General features: G+C 42.7%; 1 protein-coding gene across 1 annotated transcript in view; it reads left to right on the top strand.

The window, feature by feature from the left end:
- prex1 (phosphatidylinositol-3,4,5-trisphosphate-dependent Rac exchange factor 1) overlaps nt 1-23,056 on the top strand; it is a 135,181-nt gene that overhangs the window by 104,514 nt on the left and 7,611 nt on the right. Inside the window, exons 20-34 of the mRNA XM_088937653.1 lie at nt 1,201-1,340; nt 2,095-2,212; nt 4,346-4,527; nt 5,062-5,223; nt 6,784-6,994; nt 9,348-9,630; nt 10,010-10,216; nt 14,387-14,475; nt 15,730-15,812; nt 16,384-16,474; nt 16,753-16,881; nt 17,309-17,350; nt 19,085-19,302; nt 20,609-20,711; nt 22,399-22,542. Of these exons, the coding sequence (XP_088793779.1) occupies nt 1,201-1,340; nt 2,095-2,212; nt 4,346-4,527; nt 5,062-5,223; nt 6,784-6,994; nt 9,348-9,630; nt 10,010-10,216; nt 14,387-14,475; nt 15,730-15,812; nt 16,384-16,474; nt 16,753-16,881; nt 17,309-17,350; nt 19,085-19,302; nt 20,609-20,711; nt 22,399-22,542 (2,202 nt within the window). The remainder of the gene's footprint in view (nt 1-1,200; nt 1,341-2,094; nt 2,213-4,345; nt 4,528-5,061; nt 5,224-6,783; nt 6,995-9,347; nt 9,631-10,009; nt 10,217-14,386; nt 14,476-15,729; nt 15,813-16,383; nt 16,475-16,752; nt 16,882-17,308; nt 17,351-19,084; nt 19,303-20,608; nt 20,712-22,398; nt 22,543-23,056) is intronic.

The raw sequence follows: 23,056 nt of genomic DNA, 5'->3' as shown, positions 1-23,056 counted from the left end.
TTAATTTCTGGGATTCAGCTAATAAACAGCACTCTCTTAACATATAGCGATCAGCATTGCTCAGCATTGCTCCTTTGGATCTCAGGTTTTGTTTACATGAGCCTTTGATGAAGAGAGACCTACTCCTCAAGTACTTGAAGCTGCTTGTAGCCCACAGACATAGAACAAGCTACTTCCCCTTAGATTAAACTTCAGTGACCCAGGCCTCACTGGGGCAAGTGGATTAACAATGAATGGATAGCTGTTTTCTATTTAACACCTACGAGCTTTTGATAAAAATAATGATTGCATTTTTTTAAATATGCTTATATGAATGAAATCCTGATCTGAAAAATGTTTGAAATTATGATGTGTTTTAGGGCTTATGTGCCACATCTGAAGCCAGCCCCTAATAGGGGGGTTTAGAAAGCGATGTTTGTGCTCTTACTAGGGACCTTCCTGTCAGATTTTGTTTTTAGAAGATACAATCTGTGGACTTAGGAAGTTTCAACAGGCGCCTCAACTCCAAAAGTCACAGTATTCAAAAATAGCAAATGGGATTTCATGAGCTTTTTGATCCTTTCAGTTGTTTAATCATATACTGTTGTTTTGGAGCTGCAGCAAAATGATGAAAGCCATCACAAACAATGCATGGGAGTTTGTGACATCCACAGTAAGCGATGACACATATCTCAAGTACATTACTCGATATCTTCAAGTATGTGAATGTCAGGGGAGATCAGACTTAAACCAGTGAAGATAAAGTTTTTAAAATGTAATTTAAAAGAAAACTTAGTTAATTCTACTTTGGTGAAATCAAAACTTTGGTGATAGATCAGGGGTCGTTTATTACTAATTTATAATAGCAGGGTTCAAATCCTCCACTATGAACAAAAAAACATTGCAAACAAGAATTGCTGGTTTAGCACGACTAGTTGTTAGGAGGGCTTTGTTGATTAGCTCTTGAAGGATCTCTGGTATGTAAGCAAAAATTGCCTCTTTATTTCAGTATTCAGCACACGTTCCTCACCCTCTTATGTTCATTCTTAGTTTTTTTTATTTAGCCCTAGTGAATCATTTTTTCAGGTAATAAATAGATCTGAAAATATGGGTTTGTGTGAAATACCCTTCCTCTGTTGCCAGGTTTTTTGGTTTTGTTGCTTTTGTTATTTTATTTTGGCAGCCACTGTACTCATCAGATGTGTAATTTTTCTGTCGCAGGTTCGAGCGCCGCTGCAGCAGGCCTCCAGCCTGGACAGTGCATTCTCAAGGTCAACGGCAGCAACGTCAACAACGACAGCTACCTGCAGGTTCTGGAGCACTTTTCAGCTCATCAGGCCAACCAGGAGCAGCAGGAGCTGGTGAGACTTTCGCATTCACTTCCACATGAGCCGTTACAGTGACATCACTGGCTCCTGGCTCCAGGGGACTGGCCCTTTTTTGTACAGGAGAGCCTGCTGGCTCACCAGGCTAGAGCTCTTCCCAGTGCCTGCAGTGTTCAGCAGACTGAGCCTTCTTCCAGAGTGGAAGGCTGGTCCATTGTCATGCAGCTGTCCAATTATCCAGAGCATTGGAGCAAAGTAGCTTGTTCAAGTGATGCAATGCAGTGGTGTGGGACACAAGTCCAACAGATGAGCTGAGTGGCCTCTTCTTGTTTGTAACCTTCCCTATGTTCTTAAGAGCCCTAAGAAAAAGAATCTAGAACTCTGACCTCCGATACTACATGTTTCCCATATTGGGATGTGTGGATCAGGTAGTTGAACTGAAATGGTGACAGTGACAGCATCAGCATCAACCCTTTGCACCAAATTCACACATCCGCTTCCTTTAGGATGCTCCTGCATCCTGTTGGGAATGGAGAGACAGTTATTTCAGAAACCCTGCTGCCTCTTGAAAGTCATTGTTAGGAGATGTGACCCACATTAAATAAAAATGCCCCATATTTCTTATACATGAACAGTAACATCACCAAGATCCTTACGTCATCTGACAGAGCTTGCTCGTTGAATTGCCCTGTTGGATTTAGAGTCTACCGTTATTCTTCTGCTTACATTGTAAGAGATGTTGCCATATCTTGTCAGTACTAACTATGCCCTCTGTGAACTGTTGTCTCAGGGCCTGACTCAGTGGGTGTACAGAACATTTGAAGACGCAGAAGAAGAGAGATCCTTAAGACCAAACATATCTGAGATTGGAGCTGATATTGAGGGAGATGACAGCATGCAAGGGGCAGGTATGTAGCGGCACATGGCTCTTGTCAGTTAATGTATAAGATTAATGACAAGACTAATGATCTTCATCAGCCACCACTCCTTTAAGGTGACCTAAGATCAAACTGGTGAGGAGCAGAGAGTTAAATTCAGTGATACATGGCAGGCAGAAGGTGAATAACATTACTACTTAGGACAATTGCCTTTTAAACAGCGAGCTTTTAAAAATCTTAAACATCCTCTGCAAACAACTTCACAGTTAAAGGGAAACAATTAATTGCTTTGACTAGAAGGGCAGTGAATGTGGCACAGAAATACCTTCTTGCAAACTAAATGTCTCTTGAGCAATATGGATCATCGGCAAAGTCTTCCAGCAACAGTTTTGGTTGAGGGAATGATTGCAAAATTAAAGTGCAGTTAAAATTGAATCAGCAAGTGAGGATTGGAAGACCTCTGCTGGCTTTTCTTATTGTTGACTGAAACGTCTCCCAGAATTTCAGAGAGCTCATTCATCAGCCGTTTAAGGGTTTTTAAGCTATTAGCACCAGGACCACTGCTGGGAGGCTTTGAAAGGCCTAATGGAATGTGTATTCCCCAGAGCGGACGGGGGAGTGAGGACATATGCAAAGACAAAACATTTCTGCTCGGGAGGAAAGCTGGACCTGTAAAACATGATCTCTTCACAGAACTGTTTTGTGCTCTAATGAGCTCTAAAGGACACATTGAAGTCAGCGTAACATGAAAAGAAGGGCTACATCCTTTTCAGAGCAGAGAAGTGAGGGATCAAAAGGCTGTTGAAAAGAGGGCAGCTGGGGGTCAGCCAACAGAGGTCAAATTTTCACAAAATTAGGAATTTTAAGAAAGGAGAAAATCTGTATTTTCTGTTTGTCCAGTAATATGGGTTTTTGGTCTGATCCCTGTATTGTAGAAGAGGTGGGAACATGAATGAGTGGAAATTGTTCCCTTTTATTGCATTGCCATGAGAGTACAAATTGAATCAGACACTCGGGCGATTGACCGTCAGAGCTTCTGAAGTCAAATCACAAATTTAGATTATGTCTAAAATAAAACATCGAACAAATACTTAACTGAACATTAATTAATCAGAAGTGCAGTTCTGCAGGTCTGTATAGCTGCAGTTCTTTACTTATATGTCACTAAATGTAAAAGCCAATGTTTTGCTTTTACTTAGCTATAAACTTGTGTACCACTATTCTGATGGATAGGCTATGGTACAAATTCAAACATTTAATCGGGTGTTGTACTTTCCTATCTGCCTTCAACAGTTTTGGTAAGAGATAAATATAAATCACTTTTCTCAAGTGCAAAACCTTCAGAATGAAATCACAAGGATGCAGCTTCGTTTTCTACAAGCAGGCTAGAAGTTAGTGGCCAGAGGTGCTGACTGGTCTCAGCCTGATCTGTTGTTAGCCATCGTGTTCCAGACTTGTGTAGTTTCAAGAAGGGCTGTGAAATAGAAATCCAATGAGGAATTCCTTGATCTTTTGGGAGAATCTGGAGAGAATGAATGAAATAATATCCAGAATCCCTACCCACCCCATAACTGAATTTCTTTCTTCTTTTAAAATCTGCTTACATTATTATTTTTGCACCCCAACTCCAAATACCGTTCTTGCAAGTTATTCCTGCATGAGTGTGTTCTTTGTTAAACCCCCCCACCCAAAAAAAAACATGTTTATGGGTTAATCAGCTGGATGATCTGAAAAGCAAAATCAGTAAAGCTCTTGTGTGCACAGAGCCATTGGCCATGAGTTCACGTCTTGCGTGGAAGCTCAAGTGTGACTCACTCTCCACTGTGCTGCTTCATAAAGGAATTTTCAATCTGGAAAAAAGAATAGTCTTATTTACATATCTGTTCTTCAGATCCCTTCCATAAGCTTCCTGGGTTTCAGCATTATGAGATATGTGTCAGAATAAATAAACGTTTTTTAATCACCAGTAGATGTGCCCGCTCAGAGGGCAGATTGAATTGAATCAAGTGTTGAGCCTTCCGATTGGTTAACAAGAGGAACACGAATGAGGTGTGTTAGACTTCAAACCAGCGCGCCAGGGAAACACAGAAGGAAGACCTGGAGCTTCCAGGAGGCTCTCTTGCTTTTGTTGAGGTTGGTGTTCTCTGCTGCCCTGTTGTCCAGACCTGCTGAGGGGGTCGGGGAAGCTGGCCTCCGCGGGCGACGCCCCCCTCGTCAGCCTGACGGTGGACAACGTGCAGCTGGAGCACGGCGTGGTCTACGAGTACATCAGCACCGCCGGCATCAAGAGCCACATCCTGGAGAAGATGGTGGAGCCCAAGGGCTGCTTCTGCCTCACTGCCAAGGTAGAGCCAGCCTCCGGCAGTCCCCAGCTCAAACTGTTTGTATTGAGTGGAATCATGGCCACACAGCTTGCCAGAGCAAAATAAAGCTATTAGTAACTTATCCTAACACATGTTTAGTTAAAATACATGCATAAATGAATAGCCAGGAGACAACGAACAGAGAAAAGACTAAGCTGAACTGATTATGTATGTACAAGAAGGATATTGCCTTTCCAGGACACAGTGTTATCCAATGTTTCTGAGCTATTTGATATAATCTGCCAAGAGAGCAAACCTCAACAGCATCTAAGACTTTGACTTTGTTTCCTGTTGCTGTTGGAATCTAATTATTGAGAAAAAACCTGCCTAGGAAACGAAAAGATATACTGAAGGCAGAGGGCTGGAAATGTTTGCTAGTAGTATGAATGATTCTTGGGACTCCGTTTCTAAAGCTTTCTAAAGCGTGTCTGTGGAAAGATGCTCACTGTTAGAAAGCTCGACAACAGTAGGGCATTAACTGACTGTGTCCCTTTGCAAACACTTGCAATCTTTTAGATTCTGGAGGCATTCGCCAGCGACGACAGCACCTTTGTGAAGAACTGCAGCCGGCTGATCTCCCAGAGTGACAAGGTGGTGTCCATGCCCCAGTACGAGTTCAGGAGCATCTGCGACACCAAGCTGGAGAGCATCCGCCGCCGAATCCTCAGCTACCAGCAGGTAACCCAGCCTTGTTCAGATACACACGAGGACAGGGCCATAAAACAGGCTGCAGCTGCCAAACAGCGCCGCTACGAGTACGGTAGCTGCATGCGGTGCCACGTCTTCATTCTCTGAACCTTCCCTGAACCTGAAGAGAGCATTTAGCCCATTCTTTTGAAGTGGAAAAATGGATTATGTCACTAGGTTATTTTCTAGACTCATGAACACTGTTCATCTGTCCGTTTAAGCAGCTGATTTATCCTACACATGCAAAGCAAGTTCTGTTGTTGTTATTGGTCTGATGGAGTGGCCAGGGCTCTGGACTCATAGCTATGAGTTCAAATCCCAGGTGGGACATAGCCCTTGAGTGAGGTACTCTGGTCAGCTTGTTTCATGGAAATGTTCAGCAGGTAGACGTGTAGCTGGGTTTAGAGAGAAGTGTCAGGCAAACAAATTAATTAGAATGCAACAGACAATTAAATTGAGGAACCCTCTTGCAGACAAGCAGTTGGATTTGAATCAAAGGTAGCACTGCCACATCCTTGTGTCCAACTTCTGTTTAGCAGAAATTTGGTTCTTTTTTTAGAATCATATTTTGCCATAACTTTTACAGAACAGAAAGTTTCTATGTGACTCATTTTAAAGTGAGCCCTTTGCTTCCTAAAGGGCATTTTATTGGCATCTGTCAGCGGAAATATAATGAGTGGTTCTTTCTAATTAGCCACCAAATCCAAACTAAATTAAATGTCCAGTGTGTATTTAACAGGCATTATCAATTTATGATTTTATGTATAATGCTATCCCATTCTGTTCATGATATAGTTACAACATTACAAACTATAACCAGTTACTGATCTGGAAAAAGAATGTGCTGGCTTTTGTAAAGCAGACTGTGCTAGCATATTCGAAAGGAGCTGCCTATGTTATTAAATCCTCATTCTTAAAAAACGCAAGTGGAAGCTTCACTTGTTGCCCTATTTGGTAAAAACACAGATATTCCCAGTTATCATATCAGATAGGTGTAGAGGTATTACAGTGAGTTATCACAAACATAAGGGCTTTTACTAAGTGGCTGAATGAAATAATTTACTAATTAATGAAATGACCTAACCAATAATAGAAATTGTTGCCTTAATACATGTGCATAAGCTGTAATTTGTTCATGAAGATCATCAGATTGTTTATAAGCAAGTCTGGGTCTTCACACAATTGGCTGTATGGTGGCATCACCTATTGGATAAGTCTATGCAGGCAGGTTGCAGGTTCGAGTTCCTGCTACAGACACTGCTGTTGTACCTTGAGTGAGGGACTTTTTCCCAGTTGCTCCAGTCCGCCTAGCTGTATAAGTGGGGACCATTGCAGTACCCTGTCCCAAAGGGAGAGTCGCTTGCTCTCTAGTCTGAAACCAGGATGAGCCACTGTGGCTCTGGTATGGACTTCGGTCACTGGGCCTGTGCAATTTCACAAGTTGGCATGCATGCACTAGAGTATTATGATAACAGAAGGCCAACTCAGGGTTGGTGTCTTGACTTGTCTTTCTGAATACATCTCCGGTGTTTTCCCCTTCTTGCTGCTCAGTTTGCCCAGGAACTGAAGAACAGAGCGTGGCCCATGTTCAAGCAAGCGACCAACACACCTCACCAGCTGGGGTGCATGGACTTCTGCCCGACCAACTGCCACATCAACCTGATGCAGGTCTCCTACCCCAAGAGCACCACCTCGGCAGGGAGGGCATTCAGCATCCGATTTGGGCGCAAGAATTCATTCTTTGGACTAGATCCGGATCAAGGTACAGCTGGTGCAGTGAATTTCAGTGCTGCCCGCAAGTTGCATAAATCTTCTGCTGGGCTGATTTTGAAGAAGGCCTGAAGACAGCTAGAAAACAAAACTTCCATTGTTTTTAGAACTTTAGTTCAAGAAATATTCAGTACTTCCTAGAACAAATGTCTATATCTCCAATCTCTAAGATGGACTTAGACAAAACAATGTGAAGAGGAGCTGAGACTGAGACTCCAAATAGGGTCATTTCTAGATGTAGACTGTATAGAAGATGTACAGTGGTGCCTGTTAGCCTGCTTTTAGTACAAAAATGCACTGACTATGCAGAAAAGGCTTTAGGGTTTTCACTGGATTTATGGAAAAACACATAACTGACTTTAAAAGACCATTTAGTTTTCATCATCCTATCATCACAGGGGTGAGACTGTGGTGACTGGATGTCATTACCATCCACTTCATTAAACAATTACAATATTCAGCTGTTTCTGCAGTAATTAACGCATTTTGTCTATACTTCAGATAAAGGGATAATTCTATCTAATTACTCCCAGCAAAGCTTGCGTGTGATTTAGAAGTAGTAAGCTAGCAATTAAATCTCATGACTTTGCTTTTCTTCTTTCTTTAAATTTTTTGATGTGGGAGACATCTGCAAAGTATAGTACACTGACCGGCACTATTTTTTTAACGAAACAAGTGGCTTGTGACTTACTGAATTATTGAAGCATCTAGTTCCCCAAGTCGCAGGGCTGAAATTAACTTGTGAGGAGAAGCAGAGACAGGTATGTCATGTTCAAATGGCTTCAGAGGAAAACAAGATCCTTTTCACTGTTGAGATGGTTTGTTGTTTGCCAATGTACAGACTGCAACAGAAACGCACAGTGCTTAAAATTCACAGCAGGGCTTTTCTTGCTGTTTTGGAGAAAAGTCTGCTTTGGCAAAAAACATGTTTTCTGTAGTTCTCATACAGCCGTGCTGATCGCTTATCAGGAATATTTTTAGTGTGGGGAATATGTGGTGGGAGAAAGCAAAAGACTACATTAAAATCCCTTCAAAAAAAAAATGATTTCTCAACAGCTCTCAGCTGCTTTCTCACCAGTGTTTATCTGGTGGATAAAGCACCTTGTTGTGCCTGTCTCAAGCTTTTCAATGCAATATTAAAGTTATAGAATTTCTTTCTGGATTGCAATATATTTTTCAAAGGAAAAAAAAAAAACAAATGTAGTATTTAATTAACCAGTCTTAAAACTCTCAAAAAGGGGTGTAAATCCCCTCTCAGCAGGTGCTGAAGAATTTCACCTGACCTTTGTGTTTTTATGAATGGGGACCAACCTGGGGTCCTGTTACTGGAGGAGTGCTCTGTCTCCTCCGCTGTGGAGAAGGAGAGAAGAAAAAGACCACAAACTGGATTTCTTATGGTTACAAAAGAAAGGCCATTTATTTAAACATCTGGTTGGCAGCTTTATCCAGTGAAAATGTTTCGCATGTTTTAGGTGTGCTGTCTGTTTATATGGTGGTGCACTTAGCAGCATATGCTTCTTAATCAGGCCTAATTTTACAGCTGTCTCAGAACACATTGAAAGGCTTGAGCTGCAAAATGATTCTTAAATACACTATGGTGCATTTGAGGAATTGTATACAGATTTAATTTTTCGTGGTCTTATAGACTGTATCGACAGCTGTCAAGGGAAAAGGGAGAACTTTCATCTTTTGGTTTCTTTTCCTTGTGGTACATAAAGCTACTAACTGTAGTACTCTTGATAGGGAAGGAAGATCACTGTTGTGAGTTCTGCTTTGTGCTTAACGATACCAGAATATGTGGTGCTTTGCCGAAGTCTTTTTATTCTCTGCTGAGTTCGGTGAAATTCATCCTAGGCTTGGCCTCCATGAGAGTTATATGGCCTCCAGGGCTCGAGGCGTTTAAAATAACACTTTGGCCAGCATCTACAACTCATGAGGTTACTGCATTTTTTCTGGACAGCAACTAGAGCTAGACAGCTTGGTGAGGACGCTGTGATAGGTGTGAGCTGTGAGGCAGCCTTTATTCCCACCCGTCTGATCGGCACATAGCAGACATGACTGGAAAAACTCAGTCATGGAGTCTGCAGAAGCTCACTGGTGTGTCCCACGTAAAAAAAGCATTAGCATTCACCAAGGAACTTTCCCCATCCAGACCCGCTGCTGTAGGTAATCGATAGTTGCTGTCTGTGTGGGAGCTGCCCAGTCTGTAGGTAATCGATAGTTGCTGTCTGTGTGGGAGCTGCCCAGTCTGTAGGTAATCGATAGTTGCTGTCTGTGTGGGAGCTGCCCAGTCTGTTCTGCTGATGGAGTGGTGAGATCAGGCCTCGTCTCTTTCGGTGTTTCAGCGAACCTCAACCCCATGTCTCACACGCAACACTGCGTCACCACCATGGCGGCCCCCTCCTGGAACTGTCAGAGCCTGGAGAACGGGGTCCCCGACGGCTCCACGGAGGTGGACGGCAGCCTGCTGGACACCAGCCTGGACAGCTCGTCCAGTCAGGAGGAGGGCGGCCTGAGCTTCCTCCTCAAACAGGAAGACATGGAAATCCAGGACGCCTACATCCAGCTCTTCAACCGGATGGACATTGCCGTGAAGGAAATGAAACAATACGTGGCTCAGATCGATGTGTAGGTATTTCCAGCTGCATGAGGGCGGGGGAGAGCTGGGCTATAACTCGGCAGGGAGAGGAGTAAGACTCATTACAGTTATTTGAACCGCTCACTGTTTTATGAGCTGCTTAAGAGCTTGAGCTGAAGAAAAGCTCTTACCGTAATGATAATCCCCTCCTCAGTCTAAACTGCCAAACGTTGTAATTGCTGCACCCTGAAGGTATTTTCAGCGGCGGGTTGTGGAGACGGTAGTCGTTTTTCTCTTCAGTCAATTCGCAAGAGCGCATTTGAAGGATGTGTTTTATAACCGTAAAACCGGATCACTCCAGTAACTGTCTGTTCAGGTCTGTCAGCCTCCCATGGGACCTCTGTGTTTGACAATTTGGTTTTCTCCCAGCCTCCTGTCTTCTATAACTGAGCCCACGCAGCCTGAAGGATGTGGCCCCCCAGCTTCAGAGGAAACCCCCCCAACATCCCTGGAGCCCGAAGAGGGGGACCTGGACAAGACCGAGCATGGGGGCATCAAGAGGGTCTGCTTCAAAGTGTCAGAAGATGACCAGGAAGACTCAGGACATGACACCATGAGTTACAGGGACTCCTACAGGTGAGGCGCTGGCATGGGGCAAGTGATAATGGTGACCAGCCTGGAAGCTGTCACGAAGTCGAGGCTTTAGCTTCATTGAAGGGAGGGGTGATACTATCATGAAACAATGCAGAGAACACGAGAAAAGTCACAAACGCGAGGCAGCCATTCCGCCTGTGCTGCTCACGTGGTGATTAGTAGTTTATCGATTCACAGGCTTCATCTCGGACATTTCAGAGAATCGGCTTCAAAAGCATAGCTGGACGTTTGCTCCACACCCCTGCAACTCTTTGTGGAACGAAGTATTGAGTGTCTTTTAAATGCGCACGCTCTCAGTTTCTTTTCGTCACTGTGGATCCTTGTTATGTGAAGGATGTAAAGGAAGAAAAGACTGTCTGCTTCTTTAATTAGACTCCTACAGTTTCGGTAGACATTTGTCCCCCCTCCCACAATATGCTATATATGAGTAACAGACACCACCAGCATTATCACCATAATAAAATAGTTCAACACCCAAGGGTGTTTTTGCAAACTTGCTGTGGAACTCAGAGGAGGTGATTCAGCTGAGTGCGCAAAAGTTAGATTCAAGGATTTTTTTTCTTCTGCCTTGATTACTACAGTTAAACACCAGCTTCTCAAAACCACAAAACATTCCTTTCTGCAGTGCCAGATCTCTGCTGTTGTCTAATTTTGGTCCACCTGTGTCAAGGGTTTGTGCATTGCAATTCGAATTCGATTTTATATAGCAACTTTTTGTTATAAACTGTGATCTGGTTAATTGTAAGGGTTTTATATCGCCATTTTTTAAAGAAAACAGTGACGGCATGCTTTTAGGTACAAAATGTATGCACTGAACAGTGAATTTCTTGGTAAGCGCGATGATTTAAAAGACAGTGGAATTTATCAGAAGACACACGAGACTGGGTGATGGACAATCTCTCCTCACTGCTGCCAGACTTGACTGGGGGGGTCAGGAGTTCATATGTGTCATCTATAATGATAAGAAAAATTGTTTAATACTATTCTTACACCATTCTGTTTGACGCTTTAAATCGTAATTGTGAAAAAGATAGTAAACGTAAGACTTAGGGTATATAGGCTTATTAATAAATACCATTTGCATGCATCATTGCTTGTAGGACATAGAAATGTCACATACTGATTAACTATCCCTCTAATTTCAACTGTTGTGTACTGGACAATGGGCTGTGAGTCTGTCTTTCAGGGGAATTCATGCTAACCTCAGCGCTGGGTTTATCCTCACTGATCTGTGGGCTTTGTGGCTGTTGTAATTGTCTCTAGACCCAGCCAACAGTGGGTTCCATTTTTGACTGTGGTATAACCAAGTTTGGAATCCGCTCTTGGAAAAGAAGACACAAATCCAATCTCTCCTGGGGTTAAGTACCTCTTACATGAGGCGATAAAGGCCCGTTTTCACATTGAATCTTTAAGTATTTCCTATTCTGCAGCTCTTCCTTTATTTTCAATGGAGCAGCCGGCATTGAGAAATGAATGGTGATATTGCACTGAGTGATTACATTTCCCATATTTGGGTATCATATCATAAGGATCCAGAGAGCTGCTTATTAAATTCCATGCCTTTGTGTGTTAGTACGTTAGACTACGTAACACTCTTGCAGCGAAGAGAGGGCAAAAACCCTCACTGAATTGTGGCAGAGTTATTGTTGAGTCTTCTTGTTAAGCTAAGAACTAGAAGTGCAGCACATATGTATTTATTACACCCTGTTTCCCTGTTGCAGTGTACTCAATGAAATAGTATTAGTGATGATAACTTATTTTACAAAGTACAGATTTTTGACAATCAGTTAACCTACCTGCTGCTGGTGGCGTAGTAGAAACACTGAACAGAGAGTTTTCACTGGAGAATCCCAGACCGCAGGCGACCCCTGTTGCGTGAACAGCTGGGGAGTTTGCCTTCATGTTGAACTACATGTTGTGTACATACGCAAGCATGCGTGCTATGTAAGAATGCCAACCATTTTCTCTGCAGAAGGGAGTGAAAATCATAAGCTGCAGCCATTTCAGAGGAGAAGGTTTAAGTGGAAGTGTAATTCACAGGAATCCCATAGTTAGGTCTTGCAACTAAAAAAGGATTAAAAGTCCACCCAAGGTTGAAGTGACAGAGCACGGTTTTCCCCAGCAGAGCATTTTGCTCCTGTGACAGGATCGTCTTTGTGGGCATGTGGCTGAGTGGCCTGTGGAGAAAAGATCTCCCTGTCTTCTCCTTTTTTCTTCTCCAAATGTGCACATTAAGCGCGTGGCCTGTAACAGTGTGGGTAATGTTTGTGTTCGTATCCCTGGGGGTAACATTCCTGTGGCCCAGCTTTTAACGCATGACATGTCAATGTGGTTTGAATCTGTGCCCTAGGTTGGCCTCCCTACAGTTAGACAGCCCCTGGAGGTGCATCCCAGGCTGTGAACCAGCCTGACACACCAGAAGACACTGCAGGGGTCATTACACTGTAATTGAAGTTAATGTACCGGTTGGTAGTATAATCACTGTCCTGTCTCAAAAAATCATTTCAGAAATGACCCATTACATTTTAGAGAATCCATTTCTCGGTTTGTTGCAAATTTTGTTAGATCCTTGCACACGCTGTGTACAGGTAGTTTCCTAAAAAATCAGAACAGAAGAATTTACTTTCAGGAGACATTAGTCCCTGCTTGCTAGTCTTTGCTAGAGAGTTTGGGATACCCTATATGCATTTGAACTTGCTGAAAGCAGGTTAAGGTTTTCAAAATATCTAAGAGTGTTTTCAAACCGAAATGAATGGTGTGACAGAGTACATTGTGTTCAATTGGTAGCCAATTCAGCTGTAACCACTCTACAAACACATGTAACTGCTCCCTAATAGTAAAACTGGGAAGAAAATTTTGTTTAGCCTATAATTTACTCAGTTACTGCTGCGGTCCAGGGACCCAGACATCATCATAAAAAGTCTGTCATCTATCCAGAAAATGCTGGGGGCAATACATGCGCTATATAAAACTCTGGTTACTGTTTGACAGGAACAGGCGATTAAAGTACTGTAAGGACCACTTTCTTTTACCACAGGATTGTGCTCTGTCATCTCAATCTATATAGCATAAAATATATTTATTTTTAAGTGATTTCTGAGTCACTTATTATTGACAATCATATAATGATACCCTAAAAAAAAGTGTATTTTGTGAAATTTTAGGATTGCTTTTGGGCATGTCTAAAGCAAAGCTCCTCTCAAACAACCTACTGACCGTGCTGGTGTGGCTAATTGCTCAGCCCAGTGCAATTTAAGGTTTACGGCCAACACAAAATAATGAGAATGAGATGTTAAGCAAAGGGAGGTTCTGTAAACTGTAACACATTGTATACAGAGCCAAGAATAGTACTGGGAAAGTCTTTGGCCTCTGTGGGTGGCTACACAGAAGACAAAGACATTTATATTGTTCCACCCAGCAATGCGCATTACACTTTATTTTTTTTTTTAGATTTGTCTTGCTTTTTATGAACAGTTGTTTTTCTTTCAGAGTTTATTCTTGGCAAAATGACATGCTGCAGTTTATGTAATCCGTTTTGATTAGACTGTCAAAGCAGGTTATGTTTCTATAATGATTCCAGGATTTTGGAATTGTTTTTCCTAAATACAGTGGCGTGACGGAGGCAAACAATGGAAAATTCACTGTTGCTTTGTTGGTAGATTCAGAGATATGTTAGACATTTATGTTCGGAACTCAACTTACCTCATTTACCTCAACCCTTTGAAAAAAACTACATTATCAATGATTGTCTTCTTAAATGAAGTCAGAGACAAACATTTGTGTGTGTGTGTAAAATGTTTAATTGTTCAAGGAAAGTTAACTTCTCAATGAGATTTTGATTTCAGCAGTGTGTGCAGTGACTCTGACCCACACATACCCTGGGGTTGTGTGTAGATTATTACTTTTGTATTGTAGAATGTGAAGGCATTGCACTGCACAAAACAGTCCCAGCGGTGCTGCTGACATTTCGTATTTTCTGAAAGCACATTTCTCTAAACTCACTGAAGACTGATTGAAAGCTCACCTTTGAAATGGATTTTCCTTTGGCTGTAATTAAGAAATGGGCCTGCAGACTACTCCCAGTGCGGGAGAGCAGGGCTGAGCTGGGTCACCCGAGGCACGTCTTTAGACTCCTGTCTGTGTGTGTTTCAGCGAGTGCAACAGTAACCGGGACTCCGTTCTTTCATACACAAGCGTCCGGAGTAACAGCTCCTACCTGGGCAGCGATGAGATGGGATCAGGTAAGGATTCGAAATTCACAGGCAGGACGCTTGCCTTTGCATGGGCTGTGACTGTTTTCCCTCGCATGAGTGACTGCAAGGCTGTGCTTGGCCAAGCCTCCTGGTGTTTTCTTCTTGAAACGCATCGCCGTCTCCATCCTAGAGGGAACCGCTACGCCGCCATCTGTCGTGGTTCTCCAGGTGATGGACAGGACAGAAAGCATGCAAAGTGCACCATGTCAGGTTCCAGACCTTTCGGTTTGGAGGGGCTACATAGAGGGCTGGAGACGCCAAGATGAGCGGTTAATACACACTCCCAGCATGCATTTTCAAGACGTTTTCCTGGGAGGCAGTTTTGACTAGCATTTAGGGTGCTGCTCTCATGACTGCTAGGTCATAATAATAATAATTGCTTACACTTATATAGCAGTTTTCTGGACATTCCACTCAAAGCGCTTTACAGGTAATGGGGACTCCCCTCCACCACCACCAATGTGCAGCATCCACCTGGATGATGCGACGGCAGCCATAGTGCGCCAGAACGCTCACCACACATCAGCTATCAGTGGGGAGTAGAACAGAGTAATGAAGCCAATTCATAGAGGGGGATTATTAGGAGGCCATGATTGGTAAGGGCCAATGGGAAATTTGGCCAGGACGCCGGGGTTACACCCCTACCTAGGTCATGGGCTTAGTCCACACTGTGGTGACTGCTGTTGTATCTTTGAGCAGAATACTTTCTCCCAGTTCCTCCAGGCAATACTGGGTGTGGTACCAGTGTTTGCTGCAATGGCCTGGTGTCTGATCAGGCAAGGATAGTCTCCCTAGCAGGGCTCGTAACCTGCCAGTGTTCTGCACTTACTGCAGTAACATGCATAACAAATACATCAACTACAGCAATTGAAAAAACACAAATGGGGCCAATATCCAATGCTTAATACTGTTAAAATGAATGACATTAATACTTCATTGGTACTGACAGGCATGAGTTGACTTAGAGACTTACAGAATCATGTTGGTCCAGAGATAAAAATATTTGAAAGTATCCTAGTTTTTTGTCCAATTTGTTGGTTAATTTTTAAGATTTTTTTTGAAAAAACGATTTACAGGAGAGTATCTTCTGAAAGCAGGATATACTTCATATGGGAAAGAATATACACGCCACTGAACCTATGCAAGGGTCAGAACTGTGTTTTGGTGTGTGCTTTTCACAGCATCTCCTCTGTAAAAGTTGGACTAGGTGAATCAGTGTGTATTTCTGTTAATTGTGTGCAGGTGACGAGCTTCCTTGTGATATGAGGATCTCGTCGGACAAACAGGACAAGCTGCATGGATGTCTTGAACACCTCTTTAATCAGGTGTGGTATTGTCTTTTTTATCTGTATGATCACCTTACTTTCTGGTTTGAGGAAGGCTCGTGGGATGTCCTGTACATGAGGTTTTTATTGCTTGAACTGTACTGTAAGAATGTCTGGCACCGTGCTTGCAGAGGCTCAGATGACACGCTATTCATTCTCAGACTCCCAACCAAGGAATGTCACTTAAAAATAGTCCAAGACAGCCAGATTCTGCTACAAGTGCAGCTTCTTTGTAATCCGTTTGAGAACATTTTGTACAGATGATTCTGATCAAAAAAAGTTCAACATCTTTACTGAATTATCTCCCTCCTCTGCCTGCGATTGCCTGCAGCCTTACACATTGCCGTGGGATTCAGAATTAGAGAATGTTTCGCTCCCCTATCCCCCCCTTACCAGCGTTTTGTGACCTTTAACCTTGTTAAAGGTTTACCAGCTAGGACAGCAAGCTTTCGAGTCCTATTCCATTACACAAAATGAATTATCTCCGAACGGAGACATGGTCTCTGGGGATGTGCTGACTGCTTTGTGCTTTTGTGCTGACTGCTAGGGTCCACTTTGTATCCTTGTGCAGGTTGATTCCATTAACAACTTACTGAAAGGACCAGTAATGACAAAGGCCAGCGAGGAAACCAAGCACTTTCCAATGGACTACAGTCAGCCAGGTAGCCAACTCTATGCTGTTATGAAGTGCAATACAAAACTCTCGACATCTCAATTCTGGTGGTGAAATGAGTTTGCTTTTATTATTTTACCTGTGATGTACACACCTGAAAGCTGCACTGATTAAAAACGAAATTGACCACTAGTCATTAATCACTTGTAGTATCTCTAATCCCATTACATTGCTCCAATGCCTAGTCTACACTTGCTCCAGGGCACATACTTTACATTACGGCGCAAACAGGGTGGAATCACAGCATTTCTCCTTGTCCCCCTTCAGAATTCCGTCACACGGAGGACTGGACCTCGTGCTGCCGCAGTGTGATCCACAAGAACATCCAGGAGGACCCCTGGAACCTGCCCAGCTCCATCAGATCCCTGGTGGATAATTTGCAGAGATTCGTGGAAGGTCAGTGCGCGCCATGAAGTGAAAGCAAGCATGCCTTTGCTGGGCATCAGCCTGCAGGGGTTTATAAACCAACGGGATTCTTTAAGCGAGATGCGGGGTGCCATCTGAAAGTCCTGTACAAGCCAACAGTGTGGACAATGTGCAGTAAGTAGTGTTTCAGTGATTTGTTTAGGGAAGGTCTATAAAATAAAATACATGTTTTCAACTAATATGTAAATCGATTTGATCACATGATTACATGCTCACACCCGAAGAAGGCTCCACAGCCGAAACGTTGTGTTTTCTTTCTTCTCTTTTCAGCATGGAATAAACCTATTACTTGTTCCTAAAATGTAAATCTACTACTTTGATCCAAATAACTTGATTTATAGATGGATTGGTTTTCCTTTGGAACGCAGGATCATATCTTTTGAATTTTCATCCACAGATGGGAAGAATCAGCTCCTCCTGGCTTTGCTGAAATGCACAGGTACTGAAATAAACACACTTTCTCAATCTGTGTGATGTGGTGTATGTACTCTACTCTTCATCCTCCTATTATTTGTTTTTTACTAGACTGCTGCTCATCTGAAATGCATGTTATGCTTCTCTCTTTTTATCATGTTTATCAAAGTAGACCACTAGATAAACTAATGCTACAGACCAATTACAGTTTACTGGCTGAATGCAGGTGCAAATTATGGTATTATCTCTCTAACTGCCAGGCTTAAGACAGAAAAGGGACTGTATTAAAAAAGAAAGCATAGCTAAATTGCTCAACACACTTTAAGACAATTTGGTAAGAAGGTATATATTCAGGCTCACATCAGAAGAAATTCTGCAGTGCCTGCAGATTCAGTGCTGTAGACATTGCTGAGATGGTGGGGTGAGCTCTTGAAAGAACGTCTGGTTTATTTTAATCTACAGTACGTTCCAGCTATCAATAGATCTCACTGTAATTTGGTGTGACTAAGTTTATTTGCGCGGCATGCTGCCTGTCGTCGTATTTACAAAATGAGAGACTGCTGAGGGATTTCGATAATGGGACATATGGAAACTATAAATATACTGCTTGAGACTTGTATCCAACCAGGGCTTTGATTTCATGGCTGGTTTTCTGCCAGATGGAGTCCTCCAAACCACATGACCAACACATTACTAGTGAGTTGGGATTTGCTGTTAGTCTTGCCATTGATCTACAAAAGCTTCTGTAATCTTCCTCTGGGTAGGGTTGTGGTTTTTGCAGGGCTGAATGTTGCTGCTGGTTCAGAGATCGCTCTGTAGCTGTACCATTAGCTGCAGGAGCTCCTAGTACAAACCTAGCAGGATAACCTAGAGGACAACAAGGTCTCGATATCTTTACATAATGTACAGACTTCTTTTAGAAACTCCAGTCATTAGTCCATTATCATGTATAAAAGTTGTATAGCTCATTGTCGTTAGATGAAAGCTCAACTTCAAGACTCTGAGGGATTCCAAGAATGTTAAATCCTTATCTTGGCCTCCTTGGGACTATGATCACGCCCCTTCATAGAAGAATCCTAAAGCAGGGCTCTCCAAACCTGATCCAGCAGTTTTTAAGGGAACCTTCAAAGTGTCAATTTCTAAAGGCCTGGAACAATGTAATAAAGATCATTCAAACAGGTGGCATGTTCCATAAAGCCATTAAGAGATTTTTTAGAATAAAAACAATATCTTTCATCTCTTCATTGAAACATTATTTGCTTCATTGATCGATTGCTTCACCAAGTATCCTGATCTTGAAATAACAGGTGATTTAGGGTGACCGATAAAAATATTTCAATAGGGGCTCTCCACTACCAGTGTTGGAAACCCCTGCCCAAGAACTTGCTATTTCCCAAATGGTAGTTGATGGTGGGTTCCATTGTGTAAAATGAAAACAAATGACTAAAAAATCTGTTCAGAAAGTACATTTGGTATGTGGTAAGTACATATGAAAGGTTCCAAATGAGAAGAGGTCATTCAGGTTGTTTGGTAGTTAGTAGATTATTGATCCAAAGGTCTTATTCAGCTGTTTCTTGAAGGAAAACAAAGTATCGGCTTCACCCATGCTGCTGGGTAGCTATTTGGTGAGAGGGTTAAAGTTTTGATTACACGTGGTCCTAAATACTTCAGAAGCTGTCATGAACCAGCAGCAGACTGAATCCTGGTTTAATGGGGGAACAGGGCCCTGTGCTCACATGCTTCTTTTGTGTCTTCACAGACACCAGCCTGCAGCTACGCAGGGACGTGATATTCTGCCAGAGTGTGGTGGGGGCGATCTGCACCTTGTCTGAGCAGCTGCTGGCCGCACTCAACTTCCGCTACAACAACAGCGGAGAGTACGAGGAGGAAAGCAAGGAAGTGAGCAAGAAGTGGCTGGAGCAGATCGCCACCATCGGAGTGCTCTTGAACTTCCAGTCCATGCTGTCTCCTCGCGTGGTAAGAGCACAGGTCGCCAGGGGCAGAAAACGTGTGACCTACTCTCCCCAAACCATGCCAAGAGATTAATCATTATTGATTTATTACTGTACCTGGTCTTAACAGAGCTGATTCTAAAGTAAAACATAAAATAATACACTTATATAGCGCTTTTCTGAACACTCCACTCAAAAGCACTTCACAGATGACAGGGACTCCCCTCCACCAGTTTGCAGCCCCACCTGGATGATGGGATGGCAGCCAGCTTGCTCCAGTTCACTAACCACACACTCTGGGAGGAGAACAGAGTGATGAAACCAGTTCATAGACGTGGATTATTAGGTGGCCATGATTGGTAAAGGCAAAGGGGAAATTTGGCCAGGACACCGGAGTAACACTCTTAACTCTTTTTGAGAAATACCCTGGGATTTTTTTGGAATTTTTAATGAGCATGGAGAGTCAAGACCTTAATTTTGCATCTCATCCTAAAGACATTAGGCGTTTGTTACAGTATAGTGTAGCCATCTCTATACTGGGGCATTAGGACCCAAACAGACTGCAGGGTGAGCACCCCCAACTGTTCCCACTTCCAGCAGCAACCTTAGTTTTCCCAGGAGATCTCCTATCCAGGTACTGGCCAGGCTCACACCTGCTGACCTTCAGTGGTTTGTCAGTTGTGAGTTGCAGAGTGATAGCTGCTGGCATAAAGTAGAGTGTTAAAGGAGACAAAACCTTATTATTTCTGCTGATCCAGCCAGATAAAGTCAAGATATTTACCAAACAAGTTTGCTCAGAATCACGACAGAACCCAGAGGAGCTTGGTTTTGGGAGAGAATGTTGAAAACCTTTTGTTTTATTTTCAGCATGTGCTAAATCTTAAAAAAGAGCTTTTCCATGATTTTTCTTGGAACACTGTGGGGATAGATTGATTGATAGATTCATCCCCAGCTTGAAAAAACCCTGAATTGTACAGTTTTCATATGAAGTTTGCTACTTGCTTTATGGAACTTTCACAGCAGCCAATGAACACTTTCCAGTGCTTTTTTAACTTTCCTGTGCATTGCTCCTACTAAATGTCTAATAACCGTTTTTACACAAATGTACATGTTTCCGTTAAATTGTTAGTTAGAAATAAGAGGCTGCTAGTGATTTTACATTCCTAGTATTTCGGTGAGATAAAGTGATAAGATAGCTGATGTACTGCTTATATACGCAAGCAAGAGCACAATCTCCTGTTCCCAATCGTATTTTTCCACATGCGTGTTCTGATGGAAACCTGCGCATCAGTGTCATTTCTATCTTTTTCACCTGATCTGTGTACTGGCAGAAGGAGGAGCGCACCATGCTTGAGGACACCAAGGCTGCCCTCCTGGACTTGGATAAAGTGACCGTTTACTTCCGACAGCTTGAGGACGAATGCCTTGTTGCAAGTAAGATGTATAAACTGTACCAGTTACCATGATAACAGTATAGGATGAGTAGCAAAGAAGTAGGCCCAGGTAGATTTATTTTGGATGATTTTACTAAGCAGTAAAGATTTTTGATGATTTTACAGGTTTATAATACAGTATTTGATCAAGTAGCACCAGCACTTGAATGTCTTTTTTGGTAATAATTGCAATAAAAGACCTGAGGTTCAGTTAAAGTGTTACTCTGGCTTTTGTACCTCTGTGTATGTAAACAGAGTGGTGCTTGTTCTCTGGTTTAGATTGCCATGCCTGGTGAGTTTAAACCACACACCTCTGCTCCTGTTCTGTACCCAGGGGGGTTGATGGTTCACTGGCAGTATAGCGTGTGAGGAGAGCAAACAGAAGCAAGACATCTCTGAAGGGTTGAGATCTATGAGTCAGACCTGCCTTTTGGGGGCTCTGCAGTCAGAAAGATGAAATATTGCAAAAACGGGGCTTACTTTCAGTTAAAAGCGATATCTAGTTTTTAAAGACTTTTGTGTTTTGTTTTTTGAAGAAAAGCATGTTTTTTTTTTTGGTTTCCAGTTGAAATAATCTTGCCCAGGCAATGACCAAAGCTGGAAAATATACAACCACTATGAACTTGACCTGCAAAATAATCAGAATTATAGAGTCATAATTCACCTGCATAAATGAAGAAATTTATTACTCTAGTGGCTAATCTGCACATCGTCACCATGGAGTTTGTGCACCACAGAGAAGAAAGAAATTGTCATTGTCTCAATTTGAAGATCTGCATACTTATAAACTAAAAGAAAGGTGTATACTTGGTTTCATGTGTCTATTTTGTGTATTGTTCTGGGAAAGTAGCAAGTGACAATTTCTCCCAGCTAAACAAAGACATTTTTGGGAGAATAATGTCACTCAGACAGATGCAGAATTGCTGACCAATATTCCTCTCATCTCCATGGCTCCACCAACTTTGTGTGCTTAGTCCAACAGCCTGCCTCTGTAGCAGATCCAACAGACATGACGGATGCCAAGTATACTAAAATTTTAGGCATCTCATGTGAATGTGAATGATGCAGCAGACCATCTGTATTTCTGTCTGTGTTGTGGCTGGTCTTTTGAGTGAAAAAGCTAACTGATTGTGAATGCACAGTTTACAACAGACGTGTGCTGGCGTCTCCCAGCTTCCTCTTTTATTATTCTTTTGTGAGTCATGCATCTGGGACTAATAGAAATACACCATTTCTCTTAACCCTGAGCTATGCCGTCGTACTGTTAGTCCATGGTAGTTTCACCCTCAGGGAGTGACCCCAGGCGCGACTATCAGTAAAAGAGACTCTGACCTGCTCTGTGGTGCAGAGAAACACGACAGTCTCAGAACATCCACAGTCAGATAGCAGAACAGCTTGTGATGATGCATGTCCTTTTAGAACATCTGTGTTCGTCCAGGGGCATCACTGGCTATGGAAAGCAGCAAAGCAAATGGCATTTGGTATTGAGTGACCAGATTGAGTCAGACCAGCCTGAGTGAGACGGTGATTCTCTGCTCAAGAAGCACAAGGGCCTAAATGATAGTTCACAGCTCCGGACAGTTTTCCCTTTTATGCAAGGTGTATAACCTGCTCTTGCACACCGGTCTGTGCTTTGCTCTCTACATCTGTTTGTTCATAATCTCTGAGAATGTGCTGTGTTTCCTCAGACACGTCCGTGTTTTATCAAGTGGAGGGCAGCAGGCAGGCGCTGAAGATCACTTTGTACCTGGACAGCTGCCACTTCTCAGAGCTGCCCATCAGGCTGCAGAATGGAGGCAGTCTGAAGCTCCACACTGTGCTGTTTACGCGGGGTGAGTCTGGCCATGGCGTGTCTTCTCATCCTGCACCTCTCACTGCTGTGCCCTGGTGGTCGATACTGGGAGGATCCCTCCTTGCAGGTCCATATTTTATGAATGGAGGTCTCCCATACCACAGTCGAGGATCTGTTAGCAAAACTGGGTTTGTTTTCTAGACCAGCTATTTTCAGAAAATATCCTGTGTTGCTAAAAGTAAATACAAACAAAAATAAGAAAATACATTCTTTTGATGCCTTAATGCTGTTCCCAATACTGAGAGATGCAGGTGATCAGCTCAACAGTGTGCGAGAGTCCCCACCAAGTGGTTATTTTCAGTAATAACATGTCTTTCAATAGGTTTTTGTATTTAAAAAAAAAACTCGGTGCATATATTGTAACCTTTCCTCAAAACAACCTGCATGAAACCCAGTTCATGTCAAATGATGGATTTAAAATCAAGGAATCTGGTGGATGAAGTAGTTATATGTAAAATTTAGATTTCTGTGGTTTCTTTTATTTCTAAATCTCA

Source organism: Atractosteus spatula, chromosome 19, assembly GCF_055471065.1.
Source record: "Atractosteus spatula isolate fAtrSpa1 chromosome 19, fAtrSpa1.hap1, whole genome shotgun sequence".
Taxonomy (NCBI): Eukaryota; Metazoa; Chordata; class Actinopteri; order Semionotiformes; family Lepisosteidae; genus Atractosteus; species Atractosteus spatula.
The sequence above is the reverse complement of the archived record's forward strand: the minus strand, read 5'-3'. Positions and strand labels throughout refer to the sequence as shown.